We start from the raw sequence: 26,548 nt of genomic DNA on the forward strand, positions 1-26,548 counted from the left end.
TCAGCTGCTTGTTGGGCCATCCTGTCAATCCCAGATTCTGTCTTATCACCTATGTAGAGAAGGAACAGGACTTCTACTGGAAATGCCAATGTACAAACCAGAGTGATTACCCTACAGATTTCCATTAAGGATCTGGAAGCTTCTAGCCTGTTTGCCTAGGTTTAGATGGATCATTCAAATCAGCCTGTGCCTCTTTCACCCTCTTTCCCTCCCTCCCTCTTTGCCCATTTCCTGTCTTTAAAAACCTTTCATTTTTGCTTTCCCGTCATTAAGAGCAGTGTTTTCAACTATGGCTGGTGAGTCTATTCTGTGATAGCAAACTTGCCCAGCACACCAAAGCCCCTGGATTTGCCCCCAGTGCTTCGAAATGAAAAAAACTTAAAAAGAAAATTTAGAGCTAGACATCCTGGTGCATGCTTTTCATCCCAGCACTGGTGAGGAAGAGGTGGGCAGACCTCTGTGGATTCGAGGCCAGCCTGATTTATATATTATAGCACAGGTGGGGCCCTGTCTCAAAATATTTATTTTTAATTATCTGTGTGTGGGGTTTGTGCATGGGTGCCAAAGGAGGCCAGAAGAGAGCACTGGATCCCCAGGCTCGAAGCAGGTGCTCTTTAAGAACTGAGCCACCTCTCCAGCTGGTCCGACTGTGTGTTTGTCTATGTGAGTGTGTACCATGTATGATTGTGCAGGGCCCAGAGAGGGTGGTGGATTCCCTGGAGTCAGAATTGCAGGCCCTTCTGAGCTGCCCAGTGTGGAGGCTGGGATTTAAGTTTATGGTCCTCTAGAAAAACAGCAAGGGCTCTAACTGTTGAGCCCCCTCTACAGCCCGAAAAAGCAAGCGTTTCACAAAATAATTGTGTACATGCATCATATATTGACTAGAAGATAAAATATATTGCATTTCAATACAAAAATCTAAAAAGCCACTTAATAATTTACTCATAAATTAGTATCTATTCCAACACATCCAAAATCATCCGAGCGTGCGCATGTGTGTGTGGGTTTTTTTTTTTTTTTTGGTTGGTTTGTTTGTTTTTGATTTATCGAGACAGGGTTTCTCTGTGTAGTTTTGGTGTCTGTCCTGGATCTCACTCTGTAGACCAGGCTGGCCTCAAACTCACAGAGATCTGCCTGGCTCTGCCTACCGAGTGCTGGGATTAAAGGCATGGGCCACTGACACCTGGCTATCCCTGTGTATATTAATTAAAACAATAAGTTAGCAAGCCAACTGTATCTCTACCTTACAAATAAGTTCTAAAAACTTATTTGATATGGAGGTCTTCTCAAAATTAGTTCACAAAGCCATTTAAATAATGTGGCTTGACTGTGGTTGATATATTGTGCACCCCAATAAACTTATTTGGGGGTCAGAGAACAGAACAGCCATAATATTAAACATAGAGGTTAGGCAGTGGTAGCACATTCCTTTAATCCTAGCATTCCAGAGGCAGAGATCCATCTGGATCTCTGTGAGTTCAAAGCCACATTGGAAACAGCCAGGCATGGTGACTCACACCTTAATCTCAGGAAGTGATGGCAGGAAGCAGAAAGGTATATAAGGTGTGAGGACCAGGAACTAGCCTGGTCAAGCTTTTAGGCTTTTAGCAGCCATTCAGCTGAGATTCATTTTGGTTGAAGACTCAGAGGCTTCCAGCCTGAGGAAACAGGATCAGCTGAAGAACTGGCAAGGTGAGGTGGCTGTGGCTTGTTCTGTTTCTCTGATCATTCAGCATTGATACCTGGCTCTAGGTTTGTTTTTATTAATAAGAACTTTTAAGATTTGTGCTACAGGTTGACTACAGTATTTTACGTTGTTTATGTATTTGGGGTTTACTGTATCTTCAGGAAGACCACACACACACACACACACACACACACACACACACACACACACACACACACAAAGGCCCCAGCATATGCATCTTCTCGGTGTAGGTGAACACCCAGCATCCCCTCAGCAGTCCCCACGTTGTGTCCAGGACTCGGAAGAGGAGTGAGGGTTCTAACAGCCTTAACCAACTTGGGTAGGATACAAAATCTGCAGGGGTGGTTGGACAGCTTTCCTCCACCCCAACTCCAGGTCAAGCACAAGCATAAAGCAGTCGACTGCAGAAAGAGAAGTCACCAACACTGTGAACTTCTTAAAATTTACTCATTTTCAGAGACTGTGGGCTAAACAGAACAATGCAACACTTTTTCAGGTCCCAAAATTGAAATTTCACACACACACACAAATCCCTGGCTTTAGTTTTGCTGACTCACTAGTTATACCAATAGCTGTTTTATCACCTATTTTTATTTCATAATCTGTTTGACTGTAACACTTCTATTACCCACACACTTCTCACAGAACCATGGGTTGTGGTGCCTTAGCCTGGATTCCGGAATTCAGGCAGAGCAGTGCAGCTGCAGCTTCACATCTGTACTCACTACTTTGCTGTTGTGTAAAGATTCACTGTGTGTCTGCACGAGTGTGGTGTGTGCACATGCCTGCAGATGTGTGCACGAGGCGGCCGGAAGAGGGGTCAGTGTCCTCCATCACTCCTCCTGCTCCTCAGGGTCTGGTCCTCCTGCCCCTATTCCCTCAGAACTGGGATTACAGATGTGAGCAGCTGCCCAGCTTATGACATGGGTGCTGGGCTGAGACTGGGAGTGAATTCTCTCTAGCTTCCTGTTCTGAATTAAGAATAGCTCTCAGGGGCACACATGGGTGAGAAGCTCAGAGGATGCCCCTCAAACACCACATCAACCACAGCACCACTCACCTGAGTGGAGAACAAATCACCATCCAAGAGAACAAAGCCAACAGAAACAAACCTTATCCAAGGCCCTCAATTCCTTTTAAAATCTACTTATTACTATTATGGTGCACCTGTTGGTGTGTGCCAGTGTGCAGGTTAAAGGACAATTTGGAGAGTCAGTTTTTCCTTCCATGGTGGGTGCAGGGGATTAAACTCAGGTCAGGCAGCCATCTTGGTATGTCTGTGCCATAAACTCTCAGGTAGAATTCTAGCATCCAATTTTCAGCAGTGTAGACACAGTCAACGTCTGAGCTCCTTTGGTTATAGCTGGATCCCGGCATCACTGGCACAGCTCCTGGGGGGGGGGGGGGGGCAGGAAAAGGGTCTAGGCTAAAGGAAGGGATCTCTGTACAGTCTGTCCTATGGAGGAAGAAGCACAAACAGTTCACCCATGAACCACTGGACCACATGCTCTCAGGTCTGGACAGGCCACCAGGTCTCATTGGGTAGGCTCAGTCATTTGGTCTACATCACAGGCCCAGCTTCCATACCAAGGCCACTTCAAGTCTCAGAAAAAGCAGATTTCAACTGTTACAAACTCTAAGCAGCTTGCCCAGGATTCTCAAGAGCAGATATGTGCATCTGTATCTAACATGCGTGCAACTTTTCCGAGTTTATCTCTTCTTTTTGTTTATTTCCAGAACAAGTTTGGAAAGTTGAAGCCAACAAAAGAGGAGAAGTTATCAGCATATTCTAGGTTCTGCCAGACAGTCTTTTATTACATGATAAAAGCAACACTAGGCACTAGATCTTGTAAAATATGCTCTGACCAACTTTCTGAAATTAAAAATGCATAACCACATCTGTAGGATTTTTAATGAACAAAAAAGTTAAATACAAACTTTCATATGCAAAATAGATGACTGTAAAGATGACCTCAGAGCCAGGTACTAAATCTCTCTCCGGAGGCTCAGTGGGACTGGAGTAGGGCATGCTAATGAGCCAAGAACTTAATTTCAGCTTTATATATATTTATATATTAAAAAAAAAAAAACTCTGAGGAAAAATAGGCTTAAATTGAGGAGCATCTTCTGAAATAGACGGTTCAGGCCAGCCCTTTACCATTGTGAGGGTCATACTCAACCACACCTAGGATGAAACATTTATGGTCACAGTTACTTTGAATCCAGTTTCGAGAGGAAGCCAAGCTACTTCAGTTCTAAAAAAGAAAGTCTCTAAGATGAGCACGCACTGCTCTGAGGACGCAGAGACTGAGGTCCTTGGCCACATTTCCATGAACTGTGCCTGTGTCAGAGCGGCAGAGCCTCTAAGAGGCAGCCAGATCCCCACAACACAGCAGCATCATTTCTTCTGGCATTTTCAAGCCTCAAAAGGGAGAACGTTAACTTCATGTCGGCAGTTCCTACTCCAGCATTAGAGAAGCTAGTCAACACCCCCTCCCTCCCCCTGCTGAGGCCCCTCTGCAGCAGGGGGTGGCAGTTTGATTACATTCTTTTCAGAAATAAATAGTCCAAACAAATTATTATAGTTAATTATAAAAGAGCAGTGAGAAAAGGGCACTGCCCAGTGTTTGCAAATGAGTGAGTGAATGAATGCATGGGAACAAATACACAGAAAAAACAATTCATAGAACAAAGCCTGCATTTCCCACATTCATATGGAAATAACTTTAAAACAAACAACATTAATTAGCATTTGTTCTTGTTTGGGGTGAACAGTCCAGGGCTCTGGGCAGGCACAGCCTTGCAAACAGGGCTGCAAGCAGCCCCTCCACACCTCAAGTCAGGGCTACTGTGGAGAGGCCTTCATGCACTCTTGATAGCCCAGTACCTGTGAAAGAACAGAAATGATACGGGGACTTTTAACCCATAATGCATGAGGTATATGGAAACATCCATGAAAGAACCACCAGCAGCTAGAAGACCCAGGGCAGGGCATTGTCACAGCAACTGCTGGTGGAGGATTTCCCACACCATCTTCTTCCGGAAGAGAGGCATCTGGTGCTGAAAGGAATCCCACAAACAACAGTATTACACACTTCTGCACACAATATCACAGCATGACAGCCTTTAGGTGTCATCACATACATAAGATAGGATGCACATGTCTATCAATTAGCTTTACATCATGTATAAATTTCTGAAGCACAATAGGATTTAGTTTTAGCCAAGAAGGCTTTCTTGTCCTAATCTTCCCACCTATACCTCCAGTGTTGGGATTATAAGGCATGTGTTGCCATGTTTGACAAAGGTTCTTGTTTTATTTTGTTTGTTTGCTTGAGAAGGGTCTTGCTAAACAGCCTAAGCTGCTATGGTCAAGAGTTTCTCCTGCCTCAGCCTCCCCAGTTCTGGGATTATAAGTGTCCCACACCCGGCCTATATACATACATTATGTGTGATTACACATACATATATATGCACTTACAAGTTAGAAAAACCAAAGCTGAATATAGAATTATATACTACAGGGACAATAATAAAAATAGCAGAAAGAAGGAGAAGAAGAAGAAGAAGAAGAAGAAGAAGAAGAAGAAGAAGAAGAAGGAGAAGGAGAAGGAGAAGGAGAAGGAGAAGGAGAAGGAGAAGGAGAAGGAGAAGGAGAAGGAGAAGGAGAAGGAGAAGGAGAAGGAGAAGGAGAAGGAGAAGGAGAAGGAGAAGGAGAAGGAGAAGGAGAAGGAGAAGGAGAAGGAGAAGGAGGAGAAGGAGAAGAAAGCACCAAATGGGAATGTCTAAGCAGTGGCACAATAGGAAACTTTTCTACATTCTAAGTAAACATCACTTTAAAAAAATAACTCGTGCCAGGCAGTGGTGGCGCACGCCTTTAATCCCAGCACTCAGGAGGCAGAGCCAGGTGGATCTCTGTGAGTTTGAGGCCAGCCTGGTCTACAGAGCAAGATCCAGGACAGGCACCAAAACAACACAGAGAAACCCAGTCTCGAGGGGAAAAAAAAATCACTTTTATATTAAAAAAATGACCTTAGGGCATGATGGTATGGCTCCCTAGGAGAGGTCTTGCCTAGTATTTTTGAGGCCCTGGTTTCAATTTAAATGACCTTTATTTAAAAAGCAGGAAAAAGACAGGTGGTGGTGGTGCACCCCTTTAATCCCAGCACTCCAGAGGCAGAGGCAGGTGGATCTCTGTGAGTTCAAGGCCAGCCTGGACTACAGAGTGAGTTCCAAGATAGCCAGGGCCACACAGAGAAATCCTCTCTCAAAAAATTAAAACAAACAAACCAACCCCAAATAAATAGAGGGTCTCACCTTTGGCCTATTTGCGGTGCATCATTATACGTAGGGGGAGCTAGCTCTCTATCACACACTACTGGGTTTCCGGAGGATGCGTGTGGCAAAAGTCTTAATACATGATCATACTTTTTTTTTTTTTTTTGGAGACAAGGTCTTTCATTATGTAGCTCTGGCTGGCCTGGCATTCACTATGTAAACCAGACTGGCCTGAAACTCACAGAGACCCTCAGGTCTCTGCCTCCCTAGTGCTGAGATTAGAGGTATGTACCATATGCCCAGCCTTAACATGATTCTTAAGTTATTTTAAATAGTTCAAGACATCCAAGGGCTCAGCAGACTATATGCCTAATATGCACAGTGGTGCACACTTATAATCATAGCAATCAGGAGACAGAGGCAGGAGGATGAGAAGTACCAAGGTCATCCTTGGCTACATAGTGATTTCCAGGCCAGCCTGTGCTTTGGGAGACCCTGTGTCTCTCAAAAAAAAAAAAAAAAAAAAAACCTCACGTAAAACATTACTAAACATTACTTTATTCCTAGTAAAGCTGAGAGTGTATTCTCTGAGATCAGAAAGATATGAATTCAGCAGGGCAGCCCTGGTTACTTCATGTTCCTCCAAAGCATTTAGTTCTACTAGTCAATGAACAGTTTGTTTGGCATACAGGAGCTATCCAACAGAGGTCTATGGATGAGAAATATTTCTGATTGGGGTTCACTCTGGCTGTAGAAAGATTGAGAGTCCACTATCAAACAGGAACTTAAGGGTTCCTGATGTACTTGAATTTCCTCTCAAGTCTGACGTCTTTCAGAAAGGAAAGCACGTTCATTTATGCTTCCATCTTAGACCTGGGGCTGAAGTCCTCACAAGGCGGGGCTTCTCCTCGCTGTCATCTATCCTCACATGCCTCCCTTTAGCTAAAAACAGTAACACACTGGAACCAATCAAAAATGGAGTTCAAGGATAAGCAAATTATACCACCCGTCATCAAGAATTCTTGGTCAAGTCCAGGAATACAGCCCATGACGAGCATGCACATCACTGATTCTGAGTGGGGCCTCACCTAAGGTTCCTAGGACAGTCTGTCTGTGAGAAGAGCCTGTCGTGGGCCAGGCACTGCGAAAGGACAGGAACAAGCAAGGACATGAGAAGCAGCTTGGACTCACCTGAGTAAATGTGATAGGTTTGTCCCTAGAAATATAATCTGCATATTTACAAGTAAACATTCCACAATCACTCCCATTCAACTGTTGAGGAATCTCCTAAAACAAAACAAACAGAAAGGAGGAAGAGGTAAAATATTACATACATACCCTTAGTCTCTCTCTAAACATCACTGTGGAAAAACAGTACGACAAAGGTGGATAAATCTGGTGTTGCACACACACAGATGCACACACAAACACAATCACTCTTACTCTTTGTGGTATAAAAACCCTAATCATGACAGCATATGAGGCCCCATAGAAACATCTGACAGAAAAAAGAAGTAAAGCAAGTGAGAGTTCTAAGTTCTGCGGACTAACACTACTGGGACCGGGCCTCACCATTACAATAACCAGGAAAAGTCACAAACTTTACCCTGTGGGAGACCAATCAGAATTGAGACAAACAAGCACTAAATGCTCTAGAACATGAAGGACAGCTTACACAATCTGTCTATAGATTGCCAGTTTCCTTGCAGCAAATGCCAGTACCAGTCACTGTTTGATACAACTGAGCGCAACGCTCTCCCTGGTCCAATAGCTGTGTCGGAACGGATGGGAAGTCCAAGCTCGAGCTTGCAATAAAGGTTCTTTGCTTTTGCATGTGAACTCTGACTCCTGGTGGTCTCTGGGGGCTCATGACACAGGCATAACAAATACTGCAGAGGTTACACGGTTTTAACAACCAGGACAACTGCCTGTTGCTTAGGATCCCTAAAGTTTCAAGTGAGATGAGAAAACCATCTCAGAGGTTTTAACCAACTAGGATCACTCCTTGAGTTATGTCCCTGAGGCAGAAACAACTAGGAGCAAGCAGCTCTAAGAACATCAGAAGATAAACTCATATGGAAAAAGCTGTGTGCCCAGGTCTGTATCATCCCCATCTTGGCTTGACATGACTGTGGCCATCTTGAAATGTGACCCTAACTGAGCCTGAGTTGAACCTGGTCAGTATTCTCAGCATATAGTTTCCTAGTATACTGTGGCAGGTAAAACCATTGAAGTGGTATGTATGGGAGCTGCAGGACCAGACTTTGACACTGAGAATACACAGAATGTGCCTTTAGTCTCTAATATTAGTTCAAGAAAAAAAAACAGAAAATTATTGTTAGATGGGGCCATTTCTATTGTGACCTAACCTTCTGAGCCAATCAGAGGTAGCCACTGGGCCTGCTGCCACTTTGTGCCATGCTTCTGTCCACATGGACTATAAGCTGCAGTCTGTAGTCAGGGGTCTGCCTGCCTTTGATCTCACAGTACCCTGGGTCCCATTTTCAGACACGAGACTGGACTTTCCCAAAACAGTTTATATTTAAAGCAAGATAAAAGACAAGAAGCAACTATCTTGGCTATACTGAATGGCTATAGGTTCAGAAATAGGCCACTTAAATATAAGCTGGGGCTGGAAAGATGGCTCAGCAGTTAGGAGCACTGACTTCCAGAGGACCCAGGTTCAATTCCCAGCATCCACATGACATTTCACAACTGTCTGTAACTCCAGTTCCAGGAGACCTGACACCCTCACACAGACATACAGGCAGGCAAAACACCAATGCACATATTAAATTATTATTTAAATATATAAACCTTAGGACTGAGATTGTATCCACAGAGCCTAAATTTAATCTTTAGTGTCACACACACAGAGACACACAGACACACACACACCCCAACCACACTTCTGGAAATTGTGTGCTTACAGAATGAGTGAAACAAGAAAGAAACACAGACAAGTGTCACTTACATGTGGCTTCATGCTGTAGTGGGTCCACTCTAAGAGATTGAGATCTGTATTTCTTTTGGTCTTACTTTCATCCTGCAAATACTGACTAAAGAAAACAAAAACAAATAATGAATGTATCACTGAAGGCCCAGGAGACCACTCTCTGTGATTAAAAAGGACTTGGTGATGTTCAGCAGGGATGTCATTCTCAAATCTGGATCTACTGGCCTTTTAGAAATGTAATATTTTGATTTTGAGTTTTAGGTTTTCCTTTCCTGCTAGTAAAAATTAATTAAATAAAAAAAATTAAGTAAGTAAGCAAAGAAATAACACCAGATGTGTAAACCCCAATGCATTAATGAGGAACAGAAAAAAAAAATCAAGACAGCAGAACTCCTCTAGAAATGATTAACCATACGGTAATGGTATCTAGTGAGAGTGAGCTACATGAAATCCCAGAAAATTCAAGAGAATGATAACAAACGTCTTCAAGAACACAAACAGATGAATAAAATAAAGGTGATGGATGTTATGAAAGAAAAAGAAAATCAACAAAGAGACACTGAAGAAAGCCAAACAGAAATGCTGGCAAGTCAAAATTTAAAACTGTGGGAGTCTCAGCAACAGAACAAGTCAAGGAGAGGACAGAAGAGAAATGAAACAATCCCACAAGGCTAAAGATCAAACAATAAAAAGGTACTGGTGGGAAGTACAAGATATATGTGACATTCTGAAAAGATCTAATTTATGGGTTATAAGCATAAAAGGAGAAATCTCATTCTAAAGACACAGAGGCCATTTTCAAAAGAATCACAACAGAAAATTTCCTAGCGTTAGGAAAACAAATGCCAACCTCGATACAGGAGGCATATAGCATTGAACAAACCAGAAAAGTCCCTCCCTGGTCACGTTACAGTTAGAACGCTACAGACATAGACAGGAAGTATACTGAAGGTGGGCGGCAAGAGGGAACACCAAGCCGCAGCCCATCTGAGTAACTGTGGGAGCCCACAGAGGCTTCCTTAGTGAGAACTTACTCAGGATCAGAGAGTCTGAGCTGCTTCACCCAGCAGGGCTGCATGATGGGATGATTTCACCACGGGTGTGATTACACTTGGCTGGACGGTGTGCTTTGATCTTGCAAGCAGGTGGTCTTTTGCTTGGCCCATGGCATGTTATAAAAGCCCTTTTCAATGAAGGACAAGGCTGGTGGGTATTGACCAGGCCCTCCCGAAGCTATCCTGTGTTTCTGTCTTTCTTCTTGTCATCTAGGTCTCTCTTTCCTTAATTCCTCTCTCCTCTACCTAAGAACCCTTCAAAAGGTAGGAGCTGGACCCCCCCAAATAATATCGATTAATCAACAAATTTTAAAATCCAGAAAGGCTTGGGATATTTTATCAAGTTCTGAAAGTTAACTGCCAGTGTGGAATAATATACACAGGCAAAGTTACTTGACATCATTGAAGGAAAAATAAAAAATTCTGATAAAGATAAAAGTAATTTATGACTATACCAAGCCAACTCTGCAGGTGATAGTTAAAGGGATCCTGACTAAAGAGAGAAAAAAAATCTACCCATGAGGCTCAGGCCAGATGAACCATGCTAGAATTAAATACTAAGGAAGGACAACCCCAACCAGTACAAAACAAATAAAATGGCAGGAATTCGATACCCTGGTTTAGTCTTAACAAACCTAGGAAAACAGAAGTAATTCCTTGTATCCTATTCATCACAATGGAATATGTCTACAGGTGAACATCAAGAGAAACCCTAAGGCACACACAACTGATGTTGATGAAGCCAGTGGAATATGTCTACAGGTGAACATCAAGAGAAACCCTAAGGCACACACAAACTGATGTTGATGAAGCAACAGACTATTGAACAATGAATGGGTCCTGGAACTAAATGACAGTGAAAACAATGTCTCAGAACCTCTGGGACACAATGAAAGCAGTCCTACAGGGACCTTTACAGCTCTACATGTTGATGAAGAAATCAGAGACATTGCAAATACTATGAATGATATACCTTAAAGGATTTTCGTAAAAAGGGAAAAAAAAAGAATAAGCCAAACCTCAAGTAAGTAAATGAAAAGAAATCTTTATGATCAGTCTAGAAATTAATAAAATAGAAATGAAAAGAAAAACATAATCATTGAAACTAAGAGTGGGTTCATTGAAAAGATAAATAAGATTGACAAACCAAACTAACCAAAAGAAAGAAGACACCAACTTATACAATTACAGGTGAAAAGGGAACCATCACACCAGATACCAGTGAAATGAAAAACATCAGGTCTGGAGGTTAGAGACAGCTCACTGGGTAAAAGCACTGGTTGCTTTTCCAGAGGACCTGGGTTCAATTCCCAGCACCCACATAGTAGTTCACAGCTGGTCTATAAGTCTAGTCCCAGGGATCTGATGGCCTCTTCTAGCCTCCTTGGGCACTGCAAAATATGATGCACAGACATACATTCAGGCAAAACACCCATACACATCAAACTAAAACATATAAACAAAAACATAACTTATACAAAACACCAGGTCATGTGTTGAAAATATATATTCCACTAAGTCAGAAAATCAAAAAGAAATGGATGAATTTCTAGACAATGTGACTAACCAAAATTGAACCAAGATGAAATGAAAAGCTTAAAAAGATCTATAACATGCAATGGGATTTAAGCAGTGATTAAAGCTCTCCCAACAAAAAGCAGTCCAGGCCCAGATGGAGTCATGGTGATGTTTATGAAGCCCTCCAATGCTTCTCAAGCCACTCCATAGAAATGGAAGAAACACTTCCAAACCAAAGGCAGATAAAGACATGGAGTGAGAGAATCAACAAACTAATTCCCATGATGAACTTAAACTAAATACTTGCAAATACATCAAAAAGATCATTCACCATGATGAAGCTGGTGGTGCTACTTGATCAGAGATACAGGAACGCAACAGGTGTGAGCCAATAAATGTTCTAAGTCACACAAATGGAGCAGAGGACAGAAACCCCATGGACATCTGGACAGATGTAGAAAAAGCGCAGACAAAACCTTCCATTCCTTTATGGTAAAGGTTCTAACTTGGATTAGGAAAAAAAATCATAATATAATAAAGCCTACATATGACAGCCTACAGCCAACATGATATTAAATGGGTGGAAAACCCTCAAAGCATTTCCACTAAAATAAGGAACGAGACAAAGGTGTCCAACTTTTCCACTCTTCTTCAGTACAGTCCTAGAAGCCTTAGCTAGAGCAAGACAAGGGGAGCACATAAAAGGATACAAACAGCAAAGGAAAGATGCCAAAGGCCCCTATCTGCATCTGCTATGATTGTATACACGAGCCCCTAAAGACTAACCAGAAAACTATTAGAACTGATACACACGTTCAGTGGCAGGACACAAAAGCAACACACAAATCCTTCCTATATATCAATGACAAAGAAACTGAAATCTTGGAAGTAATCCGATTTTTTTTTTTTTTTGGTTTTTCAAAACTGGGTTTCTCTGTGTAACAACCTTGGCTGTCCTGGAACTCACTCTGTAGACCAGGCTGGAGTCGAATTCATAGAGATCTGCCTGCCTCTGCCTCCCGAGTGCTAGGATTAAAGGCATGTGCCACCACTGCCCAGCAGTGATCCAATTTTTAACAGCCTCAAAAAAAAAAAAAAAAAAAAAAAAGTACCTTGGAATAAACCTAATTTCAGCATTTGGGAGGCAGAGGCCAGCCTGCTCCACGGAGTGAGTTCCAGAACAGCCAGGACTATTACACAGAGAAACCCTGTCTTGAAAAAAAGAAATGTGACACACTGCCCCCCACCCCCCACCCCCCCATCCACCCCACCCCACCCCACCCCCACCAAAAAAAAAAAAAGCATTTTAAAGTCTATATGGAAACACAAGAGACCCTGGAGAGGCAAAGCAATCCTAAGCAAAAATCAAGCCATTGAAGTTATCACCATACCTGATTTGAAGTTATATTACAGATCCATATTAATAAAAACAGCGTGGTACTGATATAAAAACAGATTCAATGAGTAAATGGGATACAATAGGGAACCCAAACATAAGACCATGCAACTTCAGCCACTGGAGTTTTGACAAAGATGCCCAAAATACATAGAGAAAAGACAGCATGTTCAACAAATGGTACTGGGAAAACTGGCTATCTACCCACAAAAAAAGAAAAGAAAATCAACTAAACTAAAAAATCAATTCCAAGTGGATCTAGGGCCTCAAGCTAAGCCCTGAAACTGCCAGGGGTAAAAGGAGTACACTGAAATATAGGCATGGGTAAGGACTATCTAAACAGTACTCTGACTGCTCAGGAAATAAGGCCAATCATCCACAAGTGTGGTCTCATGAAATTAAAAAGCTTTTGACAACAAAGAAAGCTGTCAATTAAGTGAAGAAACAGTCTACAGAATGAGAGAACAATCTTCAGAGGATTCTAGAAAACACAAGGAATCCAAGGACTACACATTGAGGAAAGCCAGTTATTAGAATGGGACTGGACAGAGAATTCTCAAAGGAGGACAAACGGCTAGTATGCACTGAAGAAGTAAGTGTTCAACATGATTAAAACTACTCTGAAACCTCACCGTAGTCAGAACGGCTATGGTGAGAAACAAATGCTGGTGTGCACGCAAGGAAAGAAGGCCTGATATACTGTTGGTGGGAATGTAAATGGTATAGCCACCATGGAGTTTCTCAAACTGCTAAAAACAGAACTTCCATGTGTCCCAGCTAGACCACTCTTGGATGCACCCTAACGACTCCATATCCTCAGAGAAACTTGCACATTCGTGTTCATTGCTGCTCTCTTCACAATAGCCAGGAAGCAGAATCAGCCTAGATGTCTATAAACTGATGATGATGATGATGTGCTACACATACACAATGGAGTTTTATTCAACTGTAAGGACAAATGAAATTGTGAAATTGACAAGCAAATGGATGGGACTAGACTCACCTAGACTCAAAAAGACAAACACTGTATATCCTTTTTCACATGTGGATACTAGCTTTTAATTTTTATATCTGTGTATTATATAATCAGGAAACTTGAAAGGGCCTAGGAGAAGGGCAGGGGCTGTGAAGTGGGGTATGTTGGGAATGCCTGAGAGAAATGCCTAAGACGGGAGAGTGGGCGATGGATATGATCAAGATAAATTATTTACATTTGTAAATTAAAATTGTAAATCAACACTGAACTAAATCGCTGTTACAGTGTGCCTTTCCTCACTTCAAATTAAGAAACAAAGTGGACTGGACTAAAAAAGTCATCGTCATAAAATACAAAACAAGGCAAGAAGACAGTTTTCAATTCAAAGAGGCTAAAGGGACAGTAAGTACACGTCTGAACTCTGACTGGCTCGGGGCCTGTGGGGAGAACATCTAGAAATGTGTGATAAGGGCATATGTGCCTATAATCCCAACACCAGGAAGAAAAGACAGGAGGACCCATGGGTTTTGCTGTTCAGTTAGTCTAGCCTAATTGGAGATCGTGTCTCAAAGCAGGCAGAAGGTGCTCCTAAGGACAACACCCAGGGTTGTCCTCTGTCTGCCACACAAACCCAAGTACCTACACGTAGCCATCCATACATACATGAACTTGCACACACATACACTAAAAAAAGACTTTACTGATAATTAACTTCCTAAGCATGGTTAACACCACTGCAGTTATAGAAAAGAATTCCTTACAAGGCTGGCCTTGAACTCACAGATCCCTGTGCTTCTGCCTCCCAAGTGCTGGGATTAAGGTATGCCCACCACAACAAGCTATAGAGATATATTCTTTGAAAAAGGATTTGTGTATGAGTTTTTCCCTGTAGTTATGTGTACCATATTCATGACTGATACTATTGAGGCCAGAAGAGGGCAATAGATTCCCCAAAACTAGAGTTAGAGAGAGTTGTGGGCCACCAAGCAGATGCTGGGAACTGAATCAGGGAACCTTTGCAAGAACAACAAGTGATTTTAACCACTGAGCCATCTCTCTACCTCAGGAGATATATTCTTAAATACTATGAGTAACTCATTTTAACCTCAATTTTAATTTTAATCTCAAGGTCCTCAAATTCAACAAGCTGGACCACCTACATGGAATACAGTAAAAACTGTGCAAGACTAGAATGTACATTCTCAACTGGAGAAACACTGTCCCCAGCAGGGCTAAAATTGGCTTTCGGGAGGTAAACATTTTAGGTATCTTAAATGTTTTATAGCCTTCTAAAGTTGAACCTAACAAAAAAGTCTTTCCCTATTTGTACAGAAGTCCAGACTGGCCTCTAATCCAAGATGCTCCTGTCTCAGACTCCCAAGCTGGGATCAAAGGCATGAGCCACCATGTCCGGCCACAAATAAGTCTTTTTCTTAGTTTTTTTTTTTTTCTAGACAGGGTTTCTCTGTGTAGCTCTGGCTGTCCTGGAACTCACTCTGTAGACCAGGCTGGCCTTGAACTCACAGAGATCTGTCTCCTCTGCCTCCCAGGCGTGCACCACCATGCCCAGCTCACAAGTAAGTCTTAATCCTTAGTATTACTTGTTCTTATAATGCAGAATTAATTTTTTCTCCTAATGGAAAGTGATGAGTATCATAAAGGAAAGTGAATTCTGCAGCTGAAAAGAGGCAGCTGAGTGGATTAGAGCATTTGCTCTTACAAGCGCAGACTGCTCTTTCAGAGAACCCAGGTTCAATTCCCAGGATAGACACAGCAGCTCACAGCTGTCTACAACTCTAGTCCCAAGGGGATTCGTGGCCCTTCTGGCTTTCATGGCCACCAGAAGGTACATGATGAGCAGACATATGTGGAGGCAAAACGCCAATACACATAAAATAAAAATAACTAAATCTTTGGGGGCTAGAATGATGGCTCAGTGGTTACAAGAGCATTTGCTCCTACAGAGGACCCAGGTTCAGTTCCTAGTCCCCAAATGGCAGCTCACAACCATCTGTAACTCCATTTCCAGTGACTCTGATATCCTTTTCTAGCCTCAGTGGGCACAAGGTATATACAGATATGCTGGCAAAAACACTCATACACACAAAATAAAACTAAATAGTGTGTGTTGCACTGAGGGATTAGCTACATCCAGGAACCTTTCAAAGACAGTAAGAAGAGTAAAAATATAATAAAAGTATTAGCAAGCAGCACAGAACAGCATACTGTGTGATTTTACTAGGAAATCTCTATGCAGGGGACAATACATGTATATACACACATATCTACATCTAATACTTTTACACAATAAATACTATAAGGATCATAAACAATTTAGTATCTTCTGAGTATTAAATATTTCTTCTCTATACGTTTGTCTAAGTTAACCATCAGTAAAAAAGATCTACACTAAAATATTGAGGAAAAAGTAAAATAAACTATTATTAATAATTTCTCTGTATTAGTTCTTAGAGAATTTTGTACTATTCTGATCATACTCCCATCCCTCCTCCAGTCCTCCCAGATCCATCCTCCCTTCCCTACTCTTCCAACTGTGTGTCCCCTTTTATTAAAATAAACAAAACCATCATGTCCAGTTTGTGCTGCCCACAACTTTTGAATGCATGGTTTTCTTCTGGAACCGTTAAGAAAACTGATTATCTCAATAACTGTTCTTTGTAAAATGAATGTTGCATTTCTGTTCATCCTTACTCAAGTTAAAAGCAGGAGCTGTTGTTGCCAAAGTTTAAAAGACTATGGAGTTGTCACTAATGTGACAAAACACCATGACTAAATTAACTTGGGGAGAAAAGGGTTTATTAGGCTTACACTTCCACATGTAGTCCATCACTGAAGGAAGTCAGGTCAGGAGCTCAGAGGCAGGAGCTAATGCAGTGGCCACAGAAGGGTGCTGCTTACAGGCTTGCTCCACATGGCTTGTTCAGCCTGCTTTCTTATAGAACCAGGACCACCAGCCCAGGGATGGCACCATCTACAACTGGCTGGGCCCTCCCCCATCAACTGGGCTTGCCTACAGCCCCATCTTAGGGAGGCACTTTCTCAAATGAGGTTACTTCCTCACTGAACTTTAGCTTGTATCAAGCTGACATAAAACTCCAGTACATTGAGCTTATTGATGCACTTTAAATACACAACCAATCAGGACAACGAAGAAGTACCTATGCTTTTAAGGGAGGTTTCTAGCAATTACTAATGGAGTCCCCCTTCTCCAAGGTTTTACTTTCTATGGTTTCAGTTATCTCAGTCCAAGAATATGAAATAGAAAATTCTAGGAAGAAGCATTTCATAATTTTTAAACTGCACACTACTCTAAGTAGCATGAGGAAATCTGGTACTGCCTGCTTTACGCACAACATTCACAATATACACCCAGGAGCTTCTGAAGTGTGGGTCATACCATGATATAGGGTCATGTGACTAAAGATGGCAGCCACAAAACTATGGCAACAGCAGGTCTCCGAATGTTCACCAACCAGTACCAAATGTTGTTTGGTTTAATGATATTATGAACTAAGGAGGTGTTGGGGCAGCAGTGGCCCATGCTGCATCAGCAGCACCAGCCATTTCACTACAGCCGTGGTTCTCAAGACACAGCATGTGTCCTGTGCACTGCCTGTACCGTCACACACTAACCAGAGCTGACCCAAATGCCTCACCTCAGCCTGGAGACTACTGCACATTATGAATGCCAAGTTTTTTACTGTACACAGATTCCCGCTCCTATAGAAACAAATCTGTCTAATTATACTATTTTTCTATCCAGCATAAAAGCATCAAATGAATATATCTCTGGGTTGTATTCAATGTTAGAATGTCTGATTTTAAAAACTGCTGTTTGTGTCAGGCTGTGGTGATGCACACCTTCAATCCCACCACTCAGGAGGCAGAGGCGGGCAGATCTCTGAGTTGGAGGCCAGCCTGGGCTACAGAGTGAGTTGGGGGTGGGGGGGAGTCAGCAAGACGGCTCAGCTGGTAAGGGGCTTGCTGCCAACGCTTGCCATTAAGTTCACTTCCTAGGCCCATCTCTTATTAGAAAATGTTTGACTGTATGAACACTATTTTATGTGCCTGTGTGCCTAGGGACACACAGAAATTTCTCAGGTGGAAAGAGAAGTGGGCAATGTTTAAGAAGCCCTGCTCTATACCATCATTCTATACATAATTGCAACTGTTCGATTAGCAGATCTACTATCAGGACAGCAGAATATCTGTGTCCAAGTAGCAATTATTTTACTTAATAATGGCTCCTAAAGGCAAAAATAGCAACACAAAGGGGGTTCCTGAAACACGGGAAAACAGATGAACTTCCATACTTTGAGACAAAGCAGTCCACACAGGTTGGTTCTTCACTGCTGTAGTTGTAGATGCTCACCTGGAATATACACCTAACAACACTGGGTGGGGACTACTGTACTTGGAATACTTGCCTGCACAAACCACACACTTTATTTAAAAAACATCCCTGAGGGGGGCTGGAGAGATGGCTCAGTGGTTAAGAGCACCAACTGCTCTTCCAGAGGTCCTGAGTTCAATTCCCAGCAACTACATGGTGCCTCACAACCACTTGTAATGAGATCTGGTACCCTCTTCTGGCCTGCAGGGACACATGCAGGCAGAATACTGTATACATAATAAATAAATAAATCTTTAAAAAAAAAGTAGGTTTGGGTTAGCACATGCCTTTAAAAAAAAAAAAAAATCCCTGAGTTCTATGAAATGAGCCACAGAGATACAAGGTGACTTTAGGATTACAGGCCAAGACTCCCTGGCTAACAGTTTTTCAGAACACCTAGAATTCCAATTTCAAGGAAATCTAATTCCAATCGGGATTCTAGAGAATGCCTTCCATGGAAACACCTGCAAAGTTGCCGTCCATGATTTAGCAAACAGAAACTCTCAGCTGTGATCAGCTCCTACGTTAGTTTTAGACAAACAGGTGGATTTAACGAAGCCCTGAAGAAGCACTTCCTATCATTAGGTGTTACTCATACTACACATTAAGACAGCCACTCAGAGCGTCCTAGGATTAAGCAGAAGAGAGGCCATCCAATGGAGGAAAACAGCACAGAAGTAAGACTTGCAGATTTTACTTACAGAAGAACCTCACAGATCCTGTGGCCTTTTTGTCCCATAGAATCCAGATATTTAAGACACTTTTTTCTTAGGTCCATTACCTATGTGGAAAAAGACAAAAATCCTTAGACATCCTTTTTTGCTGTTTGAACCCAGCCTGGGTGAACACCAGCTCCTCCTCCCTCAGCCTCCTAAGTACTGGGATCCCGGCATGTGCTATCATACCATGCCAGAAACATCATAAACACTCATAGCAGTATGATTTTATTTCTAAAAATAATACCATTTTAAAATTTTTAACACATGTAACAATATGAACAGATTTATGAACTTCTAGTTCATAAACAGATGGTTTGAGATTAACAAGACATACTTCAATTCCTCTACAAAGGCCTAGAAGCTGTTCATCAGGCATCAATAATCCTCCTAGTAAGGGATTTTCCCCCGCATCTTTCTGATAAAAGTCAAAGCTCCTCCTCAACGCATGCCTTGCAGCTTTTGAAGCTGAACAAATCAACACTTAGAGAAAGGACTCTGCAGAGCTTGCCTTTCAGACACTGTTGGCCTTATTTCCTTCACTGGAGAGTGAAACAGCCTTCATTGTTGAGGACAATCATCTACACTAGGGCTGCAATCAGCAGGAGAATCCTTTCTTAGCTTGTACGAGGTTCAGGGATTGATCCCCAAGACAAGAAAGGAAAGAAGTGTGGACAGAGGAAAAGGGGGACAGGAGAGGGAAGGAGGAAGGTGAGAAGAGAAGGTCAGGGAAAGAAGGGAAGTAAGGGAGGGAGAAGAGAGAAGGGAAGGGGAGAGGAGTCTATAACCAAGTGCCAACAATTAACCCTCTCAACTCACCACCAGGCTCCAATGCACCTTCCGATGAATAGGTACCAGAACAAGTTCTTGTTCAAAGAGATTTACCCCTTTGGTCCATCTTTTCACTGCTTGGTAACCCCCAGACTTTAATTTAGGATAGAAGAATGTACTGAATGCATGAAGTGCTGGATAGCCTTGCTTTTTACTCCTTTCCACTAAAAGATTCATGTAAAAATTAATGACCTGTAAAATACCAAGAGATTAAAATTTGGAACATGGCAGATACATTACAAAATTAAATTCCTATCTGAATCAGAAAGTGAGATGCTTAGGGAAAGGGCACTCCATGCAAGAAGTCAGAAAACTGTTCAGTACAAACGAGCAAGACAAAGAAGGATAAAGGGCTACAGACTGAGCTCAACGGTACAGTGCTTGTGTAATGCATACAAAACCCTGGATTCAATTCCCAGTACTAGACCATCTCCCTAAATGAAATGCAGCAAGTCATGTGACTATAATTTTGAAGCACATGAATCACATTTCTATTCAATAATGAGAAGGTATATGCAACTGTTATGCAGAAAAATGAACTATTAGCTATATCATTATATCTAAAATTAACCTCAATTCCGATATATTTCCCGGAAAAAGAAATGTCAAGATATGTATGAAGCTTTTGAACAATAATTTCTTCAAATATAAAGTATTTTTCAAAAATTTTACAACAAGCATATTTACAATTACATTTACAAATGACAGTACTTTCATATAACTAGGCTTGTGACACAGGAAGACGGAGCAAATGAGAGAAAATCAAGGACAGAGCAGTTGGCTAACTGAAAAAGTAGTAAGAAATAAGCCAGCCTTTGCAGAATATGTACTGACGCAGACAATACATTGAGTGACTTTTTATATTTATCGTTTGCTATGGCTTGAACACATATCAATCAAAAATTCTTTAAGATTTATTTTTAACTATGTATATACATGTGGGTATATGCACATTGAATGCAGGGTCCCATGGAGCCAGAGACATAAGATCCTTTATAGCTGTTAAGCCAGGGGACGTGGGTGCTGGGAACCAAACGAGGGTCCGCAGAAGAGCAGCAAGCACTCTTAACTGCTGCATCATCTCTCTTGTCCTTTCTCTAGACTTACACAGAAACCTAATACTCAACTCGGTGTGATGGTGTAGGCAATGACTCACTCATGAGCACTCTACCCATGGAGAGACTACCTTATAAAGCAGCTGAAGGCAGAACGAGCCACGGTCCCCTTTCCTTCCCGTGTGGGGGGCCCAAGCACCACTCCCCACCACTGTACCAGCAGCAGACAGTGAAGCTGCAGGCATCGAGACTGGGCTGTGTGGAACCAGAACTGTGTGCAATGCCTGCCTTTGGTGGCAGAGGACAAGGTCTCACTATGTAGCCCCGGCTGGCTTCAAACTCAAGAAATCTGCCTGCCTCTGCCTCCTGAGTTCTACTGGATGTAATGCATGTGCCACCACAGCCACCTCACTACATTTTTAAGGAGATGTTTTGCACTAATGAGGTGGTGCACAACTCAGTGGGAGAGGGCTTGCACAAGATCCTAGGTTCAATTTCCAGCATGAAAAGAACAGCAAAACAACAAACAATCCCTGGGGCTGGTGGGAAAGCCTACGACCCAGTTATTCAGGAGGATATGGTGAGGCAGGAGGATCACAACAGGGTTCAAGGCCTGTCTGAACTATGTAAGATAAGGCCAGCCTGGACAACTTAGTGGAAGCTTGTCTCAAAGTAGGAGATAAAAGGAAAAACAAAGGGCAGAGGACGCAGCTGAGTGCAGACCACTTGCTTGCCTAGCGTGGGAGACCCCTGGTTCTAGTGACCCCTGTCACTAGACAAAAGGCAGCAAACAGAAACTGAAGTCACTCCCCAGGCCCTTGTAACTGGGCAGAAGTCACTTTGACAACAGACAGTGGATGACTACACAGAATGACAGTCACAGGACAAACAGACGGAACTCACCTCATCATTGAGCCACTGATAGTTCTTTAAGGTCTGGATATCTCCTCGGGTAATTCGCAATTTGAAAGCGCTGCTTAGGATCTCATCTGGTGGTCCATGGCCCAGGGCATTACTGATTTCCTTTTCCATGTCCTGAATTAGAAGATCCAGAGGATGTGACTTTAGCATAGAACCACTATCAGGTATCAAAAGCCTCAGAATGAAAAAAAAAAGCCTTTCATCTCAGCAACACCTGGTGATCTTTGAGAAAATCCACTATTCAAGAGCTACAAAACTGCAGTGTAAGAACATTCAAATTTTCAACTATTAAACAATCTTAATAAGCTAGGTGGTGGTAGCACATGCCTTTAGTCCCAGGAGGCAGAGGCAGAGGCAGGTGAATCTCTGTGAGTTTGAGGTCAGCCTGTCTACAGAGTGAGTTCTAGGTCAGCCAGAGAAATCCTGTCTCAGGAAAAAAAAAACCAAACCAAGCCAAAACAGTAAAGTAATAATGGCTATCCTTCCTTGAATTATTTTAGTGAATTATGCAACTAAATGTATATTTAGCTTATGAACCCAATCAAAATTATTTCCACTATTGTTTTTTATCTTTCCGCATAATTTTGTAATTAAGACTTGATATCTCTACCTCTGTCATGGTTAGCTTTAATGTTCATCTCGACAGGACCTAGAGAAGAGAATTATAGCTAGTGATCACCTACATTTAGTTGCCCTGTGGGCATGTCTGTGGAGGACTGTTAAGTCAATTTGACTGTTAAGTCAATTGATGTGGAGGAACCCAGCAGAATGGAGAAACAGGGCTGAGTGGTCATGCATCTAGACACTCACTCTTTGCTCCTGACTGTTGGTGTGATACATCTAGCTAAAATACACGCGCTCAAACCTGGAAGGGAGAGCAAAAATAAACCCTTCTCCCCCCAAACCACTCTGATCCACGTTATGGCAGTAGAGATGAACTACAAGAACTCCTGTGCAGAGATCACTCTTAAGTGAACTCCTCCACACAAATACCAAGACAACAGGGGAGGAAGAGCCAGTATGAGGAATCCCCTTTAAAATAAGAATTTTAACTACTTTCATTTCCAATTTTTTTTAATAAACTTTCATTATATTCAAGTACGGTAATCAATTAAAAAAAGGATGTTTTAGAAAACCATAATTTTAAAAATGTTCAATACATTCATTTGATACCATATTTTAAAACTCAAAACATTTGAAGGGTAGAAAAACAATCAATTACGGGCAGGTATGATAGCACATGCTCACATTCCAGCATTTCGGAGGCTAGCAGCAAGAGGACAGCCATGAGTTCCAGACCACCCTGGGCTAAGTAACAACCATGACCCAGTTTCAGAAGAGAAAAGAACCAAAACTAAGTATACTTGTCCATCAAGCCACCTTCCCACAGACCACAGATGATCAACACAGCAGCACAAGCTGACCCAGAGTCCAGCTCTTGTTTCGTTTTTATAACTTCATACATTCAGTCCATATCTGGAGAAACTCCTCAGAACACAGCATGCATGTAAGTCTAGAGAAACTGGCTGGACTAAAGCAGCCACCTTTCTCTGGCCCACACAGGAATTATACCTCTGTAAGTTCAGAGAGTTCTGCTCTTCTCTCCTTCTCTCTGCTAGGGAAGCTCTTCTCCTTTGCCTCGAGCACTGACATTCTCCTCCTGAGTAAGCCATTGCTTCCGCTTCCAAGGCGAAGCCGGGCAGAGACTTCTTCGGACAGGTCGGGCTCCAGTTGGTGTCCCCTTGTCTGACCAAAAGAGTTCCAACGTTGACATGCTTCATCTTGCACATACACACTACTACACACTACATATGGAATATAAAGTGCTGTACAAGTTATGAAAGAAGATACAGAGCTAACTGTTTTCTAGTTTTACCTCTCATGGATTTTCATTTTGGGTGGTGAATAAGTGCATAAAAATATATTTGATAGTGAAAGTGTAAACTCCAATGTGAAGCCACACAGCCTCTGTTCCAAGTGGCCTTTGTAAAACTGTACATACAGTTCACGAAGATGTACAGACTTTGGGTCTGCTTAGTTTTGGTGTATGGTGTTTATAAAATTAATAAAAAGTGTAAAACTCTGACATTAACTTAAGAGAGAGAATATGAGAACTGGCATCTCTCCAGACAGCAGGACAGACTCAGCCTGTCTGTCTGCTCTGGCAAGGGTGGGCAGAAGCTTCAGAGTTAAACAAAGGCCCACAGGGCATATCAACTGAAAACTGAAACCCTCGCCATCCCTCAGGGAGTAGGAAGGAAATCATGTTCAGTTCCTATCCCAATCTAAAATGTGGTTAAAAGGTGTTTATGAATTCTAGAAAGGCACAAACTATGGCCTGCAGAGCATCATACAGAGAAATCGACTTCTGTCCTTATTCAGGGTCAGCCTGTGTTAGTTAAACCTGCTTCAATTTACTTCTTCCTCTTTCTGTATTGGGGTTGTAACCTAAGACCTTTAACACGCTAGACAAACACTACCACTGAACTACAGTCTAGTCCTCTATTTTGCCCCCATATATAAAACCCACACCTTACAAGAGTTAGGAAATGGATTTAGAGATAACTCTGGAGTAGAGTCACTGTAGTCTCAAGATACCACTGAGCATTCTTCCTTCTTGCTGACTGCCAGGCAGTCCCCATCCCCTCCTCCATTATATAGAATGAACAGCTCTCACTGTACTGTCCAGACTTGTCCTCCCCAAGTGCTAAGACTATGAGCACTCTTTGTTTCGCTAAATCCATGATAAATGATAATTAAACACAAAGAGCGATCTAGAATCACTAGAAACAGAGAACATTAGATAAGGGAATGTTTTGAGACTTAAACTCTTTTGTAATTCGATGTAACTAAAATGTGAGTAACGTAAAGATTCAGTTGCACCGGGCGGTGGTGGCGCACGCCTTTAATCCCAGCACTCGGGAGGCAGAGGCAGAGGCAGGTGGATCTCTGTGAGTTCGAGGCCAGCCTGGTCTACAAAGTGAGTGCCAGGAAAGGCGCAAAGCTACACAGAGAAAAAAAGATTCAGTTGCATTTAATCAAGAAATCTTTTCCTGTGTGGGGTGTGGCAGTGCACACCTGTAATCCTAGCAGAGGGATTAATTAATTAGTTAATCAATCAGGGGACAGAGGGAAGTGGATCTCTACAAGTTTGAGGCCAATCTGGTCTATACAGTAAGCTCTAGGCCAGCCAAGGCTACACAGTGAGACCCTGACTCAAAAGGTAGGTAGACAGACAGACAGACAGACAGAGAGAGAGAGAGAGAGAGAGAGAGAGAGAGAGAGAGAGAGAGAGAGAAATATACTTCTGCCAGATACTAAATTTTTAGCAAAATACTTTGTTATTAAAAACCTGAGTATGAAGGCTGGAGAGATGGCTCTTCCAAATGACCTTGGTTCAATTCCCAGCATCTACGTGTCAGCTCACAACTGTAACTCCAGTTCCAGCAGACCCTACATCCTTACACAGACATACATGCATGCAAAACACCAATGCCCATAAAATAAAAAGAAAGTTAAAACAAGACAAAACAAAACAAAAACCCTGAGTGTGTATATAGAGATCACTGAAACACTGACTCTAATACTTGCACTGAAAATAGACCAGGCGGTGGTGGCGCACACCTTTAATCCTAGCATTCGGGAGGCAGAGGCAGGTGAATCTCTGAGTTTGAGGCCAGCCTGGGCTACAGAGTGAGTTCCAGGACAGACTCCAAGGCTACACAGAGAAACCCTGTCTGGAAAAACAAAACCAAACAACCAAACCAACCTTTACCAAGGACTTCTACTTACACCTTCCTTTTCTAGGCGGAGCCCCACCATCTTGTCTGTATCAGCTTTTCCCTTTGAGTACCTGAGAAGGAAACCGTCAGATTTACACTTCTGCTGTTTAACGTAGTGCGTATTAGTTCCAGAAGTAAGATTTACTAGTAGTGCACATCTGTAATCCCAGAACTCAGGGAACTGGAGGCAGGAAGATCAGTTGCTCAAGGCTAAACAATGAGTTTGAGGCTAGCCTGGGCTAAACTGAGATCCTGTCTCAAATTCTTTCTTTGATTTTAATTAGGATTTACTAATCTCTGAACAAAGGTGGTCTGGAGGGCTGGCCTGGCCTGTCCGACTCCTGGCCTGCCGCAGATAAACCGTGCCACTCTTTCTAATGCTTCCCTCACCATGATGGCTGGCCTCTACAACTGTGAGTTAAATCAACCGTCCCTCAAGTCGTCCGTCGGGCACTTTCACAGCAGTGGTGGAAATAACATGAAGGACTGGTGTCAGGGAAGTGTGGCTGCTGCTGTAACTAGACCTCTCTGTGGATCTCACAGTTCTACAACTAGTCTGAAGGAAGGACACAGGGAAAATGGAGATACAGGAGAGAGCACTACTCTAGAATGCTAAAAGCAGAGCTGAACGGAGATTCTGACAGGTGCTGAGAAAACCACCATGCCGAAAGAAATGCAGACAATGGACTGCACTCATGAGGTTCAGACGGGGACCCTGGGACTACAAGTTGAAGAATAGCTCGATTTTCTCTGCAACCCAGAAGCTTATCTCAGGGTGATTTTAAAGAGGATGGGGTATAGGAAGAGGTGGTATATGCCTGTAACCTCTGCACTCAGTGGGCAGAGGCAGGAGGATCATGAGTTTGAGGTCAGCCTTACTTACGCAGTAAGACCCTATCTCAAAAGACTGGAAAAAGGGGCTGAAGACATGGATGAGTTGGT

The 26,548-nt window shown here is 42.4% G+C and overlaps 1 protein-coding gene across 4 annotated transcripts in view; it reads right to left on the minus strand.

Moving 5' to 3' along the window:
- Positions 1 to 3,495: 3,495 nt before the first annotated feature.
- Senp2 (SUMO specific peptidase 2) overlaps positions 3,496 to 26,548 on the minus strand; it is a 44,794-nt gene continuing 21,741 nt past the window's right edge. For all 4 annotated transcript variants that reach the window (XM_006987727.4, XM_016006263.3, XM_076548537.1 and 1 more), the window contains exons 10-17: positions 25,617 to 25,677; positions 23,397 to 23,570; positions 21,807 to 21,938; positions 19,837 to 20,040; positions 19,003 to 19,082; positions 8,961 to 9,045; positions 7,178 to 7,273; positions 3,496 to 4,768 (exon numbers count right to left, since the gene is read on the minus strand). In XM_006987727.4, the coding sequence (XP_006987789.1) occupies positions 4,706 to 4,768; positions 7,178 to 7,273; positions 8,961 to 9,045; positions 19,003 to 19,082; positions 19,837 to 20,040; positions 21,807 to 21,938; positions 23,397 to 23,570; positions 25,617 to 25,677 (895 nt within the window). In that variant the 3' untranslated portion in view covers positions 3,496 to 4,705. The remainder of the gene's footprint in view (positions 4,769 to 7,177; positions 7,274 to 8,960; positions 9,046 to 19,002; positions 19,083 to 19,836; positions 20,041 to 21,806; positions 21,939 to 23,396; positions 23,571 to 25,616; positions 25,678 to 26,548) is intronic.

Source organism: Peromyscus maniculatus, chromosome 12, assembly GCF_049852395.1.
Source record: "Peromyscus maniculatus bairdii isolate BWxNUB_F1_BW_parent chromosome 12, HU_Pman_BW_mat_3.1, whole genome shotgun sequence".
Classification (NCBI taxonomy): Eukaryota; Metazoa; Chordata; class Mammalia; order Rodentia; family Cricetidae; genus Peromyscus; species Peromyscus maniculatus.